This window comes from Pyrus communis, chromosome 1 (genome assembly GCF_041283825.1).
Source record: "Pyrus communis isolate YQ-2024b chromosome 1, ASM4128382v1, whole genome shotgun sequence".
Taxonomy (NCBI): domain Eukaryota; kingdom Viridiplantae; phylum Streptophyta; class Magnoliopsida; order Rosales; family Rosaceae; genus Pyrus; species Pyrus communis.
The window spans coordinates 13,696,092-13,701,457 of NC_142565.1; the positions used below are offsets into that span (position 1 = coordinate 13,696,092).

The 5,366-nt window shown below is 35.2% G+C and overlaps 1 protein-coding gene across 1 annotated transcript; it reads left to right on the top strand.

Moving 5' to 3' along the window:
- The first annotated feature begins 209 nt into the window (after window positions 1-209).
- On the top strand, window positions 210-4,957 carry LOC137720082 (8-hydroxygeraniol dehydrogenase). Its single transcript, XM_068459092.2, has 5 exons — window positions 210-673; window positions 767-880; window positions 3,301-3,814; window positions 4,328-4,481; window positions 4,571-4,957. Exons 1-5 carry the CDS (start codon window positions 576-578, stop codon window positions 4,777-4,779), a joined length of 1,089 nt encoding a protein of 362 aa, XP_068315193.1. The 5' UTR covers window positions 210-575; the 3' UTR covers window positions 4,780-4,957.
- Window positions 4,958-5,366: the final 409 nt, after the last annotated feature.

Consider the following 5,366-nt stretch of genomic DNA (forward strand, 5'->3'; position numbering starts at 1 on the left):
CGTGATTGCTTAATCTCCGGATCCCTACAAAGAGGATCTTTTCCATTCAAAAGAATCTTCAACAATTTGATCTGTCTGTCTCCCACTCGCATCCTTCCTTGAAAATGAAACCAAAAAGCCCACAACGCATCAGAGAAACAGAAACCTCAAAAACCAGCGGATAAACCCAAAATCCTCAATAAAAACTTGAGGCCATCCAAATTTCAAATGTGAGAGATAAATCTGAAAAAACACAAGCAAACGTGCAGCAAGCTCTTATAAAAAAGCCGCAGTAAAACAAACCTCGAACTAGAACCACAAACTCGGAAATTACTAATTAGCATTTTAATTTCAATATTTATTTACCCGTACTTTTGTTGCAAATCACAACCGTGAACGCCTACATTTAAAAGGCCGAAATGGTAGTTGAGATGATAATCTAATGTTAAATTAGATCTGGCTATGCGTACTGGCTCTGCCTCCAACTTTTCTATATTTATACCGAAGCTTTAATCACTCTTACCGTGTTGTGGAGCACTCAACATATACACTTGAGAGATTACACTTTCTCCTCCCACTCACTCAGTGCTTCAAAAATGGCAAAGGCTCCGGAACTAGAACACCCTGTGAAGGCCTTTGGATGGGCTGCTAGAGACAAATCTGGCCACCTCTCTCCCTTTAACTTCTCCAGAAGGTAAAATATATATATATATTGCTTAATTTTTCCCTCTAATTTTTTGGCAAATAACCGGTACGTGTGTGTTGATATATGTGTGTGTATGTACAGATCAACAGGTGATGAGGACGTGAGGTTTAAGGTGTTGTATTGTGGGATATGCCACACTGATCTTCACAACATCAAGAATGAATGGGGTATCTCTTTGTACCCTATGGTTCCTGGGTACGTACAAATAACCTCCAAACTTTTGATTATCCTTCTTGTTATTATATATTCTTTTATTTCTTTCTTTTCTTTGGTTTTCTTTATCAATGTATTTTCTGTTAAATTTTAGAAGAGGCACCATAAAAAAAATATGGAAAACAAATAAAAATAAACACAATCACCATCTCTTTATTCGAGTAAACTTAACATAATTAAATGAAGCAAAATGTAGACATAGATGTAGTCACATTTGTTAGAATAAATGTACTTTTTCCTGTGATCTCGAGTTCAAATCTTCGTCTACGCACGTAAATATCGCCTACATAAAAAATGTTTTTGAACACCTATATGTTCAATTTGGCCTTCCCAAACTATCACGCGTATGTGGAAAAAAAAAAAAAAAAAAAAAAAAAAAAAAAAAAAAACACACACACACACACACACACAGCTTGTTTAATCTATAAGTTAGAATATAAATTTTGTTTTAAAACAATAATCCATAAGTTATAGACTGTTGAGTTTTCAATTGATCCGTAAAGGGATCGAAACTGGCTTAATCCGTATTTGATTCGTTTATTATTTGGATTGGCAGATCTAATAGTTGTTCGTATCGAAAATAATACAATTCGAATTCAATGTATTGAAAAACTTATGTTAACTATCAGATTTGAATCCTATTTAAATTATAGGTTGAAAATGTCAAATATAATATTATATATTGGGTACTAATACTTTGAGAATCACCCGTGGATTGAGACTCGTTCATCATCTTGGGTAGTACTATTTTTAGAATCACCTGTGGACTGTGACTCGTTTATTTCCTTATATGAGAGGTCTTTAGGACTCATGAACATATTTGTGATAACATTTTAAGTTAGTTTTGAGGTGATTCAACTTGTATGATACAAATTTGACACCAAAATAAAAAAATAAAAAATCTCAATCCAGAATTTTTTTTTTTTTTTTGAATAATACTAGGGAGACAAAATTGTGTAAACTAAAAGATATGTAAGTTAATGATTGAATTATTACTTAAACGTTGATAAATGTGCTCATTTATATTTGTGACGCATCATATAGCTTGTAAATTTTGTCCACAAATTTAGTCTTTCTAGCATCATCCTCTTTTTTTTTTTTTTTTTTTTTGGTTGAATCCATATCTTGTTAATTACATTGAACTTGGGTCGCATTTTTTTTAGTACAACTATGTATATCATACTAAGGGGAGAGGGGCTCGGTTAAGTTATACAATAGGCAATCTAATTTGGTATTGAATTTACTATCTACAAGATTTGAACATAAAACTCTCACTTACAAATAAAGTGAAATATTACCAAATCGTAGTATTGAATGACAATTTGGCTCGCATTTAGATGACCATCAGTTCAATAAGCCTAGTTTTCAATAATATGGGCGAGCCCAACTGTGAACTGTACCTGACTCCCTAATAAACACACACCATTAATTTCAGCGGTCACCGACTCAACTTCGTCTCGTATATATAATAATTGTACCGTCAATTGCCCTTCAATGTTGTCAACGAACTCAACTACTCAAGGGCATAGCATGTAATGCATGTCAAACTACTGATTAATAGTTGGCCCAGCCGAAATTAAAAGGTATATTGGACTATATTAACTTGATTTGGAACATGTATGTACACATAATTTGGTATGGGCAAATCTCCCTTGTCAACTCTTTTTCATAAATGATTTTTTTTTTTTTTTGTTTTTTGGTACAACGATATATTTTAAATTAAGGAGATGGGGAAGTTTGGTTAAGTCATACAATGGACAACCTATTTTGGTATCGAATTCATCATCCATGAAATTCGAACCTTAGATCTCTCACTTACAAGTGAAGAGGAATACCACTAGACCGTAGTACTAAGTGACTTCATAAATGCTATTTCTATTTTTGTTTTTGTTTTTTTGTTTTTTTTTTTCCATCTTTTTTCAACTAAGCTCTTATTTTACTAAATAAAACAAGAATTGGTAGAAGATATCCACGCACAGAGCAAGAAGGAAAGGATGCCGGTTGCTATTCAATCCGGTGTTATAGACTTGCCAAAATTTAATCATGAAGAACTTAACCAATAAATAAGTTTTTAATATAACTATATATTTACATTAAAGGATAGATGAAAAAATTGAGTTCAAACTCGTCATGTACAAAAATTAAATGTAAGGCCTCTAATATACGAAATACTTCTTTATAAAAAATATAGAGCTATGGTGCGGTACTTAGTGGCCCAAATAAGTTCTTAAAACATTTAAAATTTCTTACAACATTATGGTCTTTGCATTTTTTGTTACAAGGACTGCTCAACACATGCATAATACATGGGCAATTGCTAGTTTTATTTAATTAAACACATCTAAAAAATTTTAATATCAAAACGAAAAGCAAAATTGGAATTTAATTTGGCTAACTTTCAGGCACGAGATTGTGGGGGAAGTGACAGAAGTGGGAAGCAAGGTGAGTAAAGTGAAAGAAGGAGACAAAGTGGGTGTGGGCTGCATGGTTGGTGCTTGCCATGCATGCGAGAGCTGCAACAGCAACCTTGAAAACTACTGCCCCAAAATGATACTTACCTACGGTTCCATTTACGCCGACAGAACTGTCACATATGGAGGTTACTCGGACACAATGGTCGCCAATGAGCGCTACATTGTTCGTTTCCCCGAGAACCTGCCACTTGATGCTGGTGCTCCTCTACTTTGTGCAGGGATCACAGTTTATAGTCCCCTGAAGTATTTTGGCTTAGCCGAGCCTGGTAAGCATGTTGGCATTGTAGGCCTTGGCGGGCTTGGTCACGTCGGTGTGAAATTCGCTAAGGCCTTTGGGGCAAAAGTGACTGTGATTAGTACCTCCCCTAGCAAGAAAGATGAAGCTCTGAAGCGACTTGGGGCTGATTCATTCGTGGTTAGCCGCGACCCCCAGCAAATGCAGGTTCATTTCTAGCCAATTTCATTATGATATGTTAGCTTGTTTTGCTCTCATTAAATTAATCCTTTTTTAAATGTCAATAGAGGATCAGGCAAGATTAATTTCTCGGTGCACTTGTCACCGGCAGAACCACATTAAGGGCTACCCTGGGCTGTAGCCTAGGTAGCTTTCGGTAGAACATAAAATTTTACATGTAATTTTAGTGATTTTTTAATGTAGCCCACTATATATTTAGTCATTAATTCGAATTCTCTCAGTTTAATTATATAATATAGTTTACAAACCATTTTTTTTTCTCATCGCTTCTTGTCCATGTACAAGTTTGAATTTGTTTGAATAACGAAAGTTTTTGACTCACCTTGTGAAAATTTTCTTAAGCTAGCTGATACTGTAAAAAAAATATAGTATCAAGTTTCCTTTTTTATAAAGATTTAAATCTTTAAGCTAGCCCACCCGGTGAAAAATTTCTAACTCCTTCATTGGCACTTGTGATGATTTTGTACATATTAATTGCAGGCTGCCATAGGAACACTGGATGGCATCATCGACACAGTCTCAGCTGCGCATCCCATTGTGCCCTTACTTGGTCTTTTGAAGCCCCATGGGAAGCTTATTCTGGTGGGCATAGCAGATAAGCCACTTGACCTCCATGTGTTTCCTTTAATCATGGGTAAGTACAAAACTCCTGGATAATTTGTATATTATCTCGTAAATTATTTCGGCCTAAAATCTAAAATGATTATGAATATGTGAATCTAGGAAGGAAGTCGGTGGCGGGTAGTGGAATCGGAGGAATGAAGGAGACCCAAGAAATGATTGATTTTGCAGCAAAACATAACATAACGGCGGAGGTTGAAGTTATCTCAATGGATTACGTGAACACAGCAATGGAGCGTCTCGCTAAGAATGACGTTAGATACCGATTTGTGATTGATGTTGGAAACACACTGGCTGCTAGCGAAGATTGAAGACTCAAGAAGGGAAATAATTAATGAAATGTGTTGGTCTAAGTAACCAAATTTCATCCAAGTATGTAAGTTGATATGTGTATGAGACGGTTTATTTAGCTTCTCTCGCTATTTGATATTTCAAATAAGAAATGTTGGAACCTTATTGGTCTTACTAAATATATTGTTAAATTAAGAATTAATTAGAGTTAATATTTGAATCACACACTATCCTTAAAAGAAGGACCTATATAAGCTGACCTGAAAGAGTGGTAGATAACCCACTTTGGTATTTAACATAGATATTACGGTTACCAGCTGATGCCCTTTATAGGTGGGAATCAGTTAGGGTTTGTCTATATCTATATATATAAAGGAGCACCTCAAATGGTAAAATATTTGTTGACACATCCCGACCTGGGATGTCGACTCCGAATCAAGCTGTATTGGCCGACACCTGCAAGGTGGCAAAGCCATAAAGTATATTGATGTGGATGATGTGAATAAATTTAAACTTAAAAGTGCCTAAGTACAAAGTGCGCAGTGAGCGGGTATGAACCCATTTCACACGTGATGACAGAGCATAAGTACAGTATAGTAAAATAGGG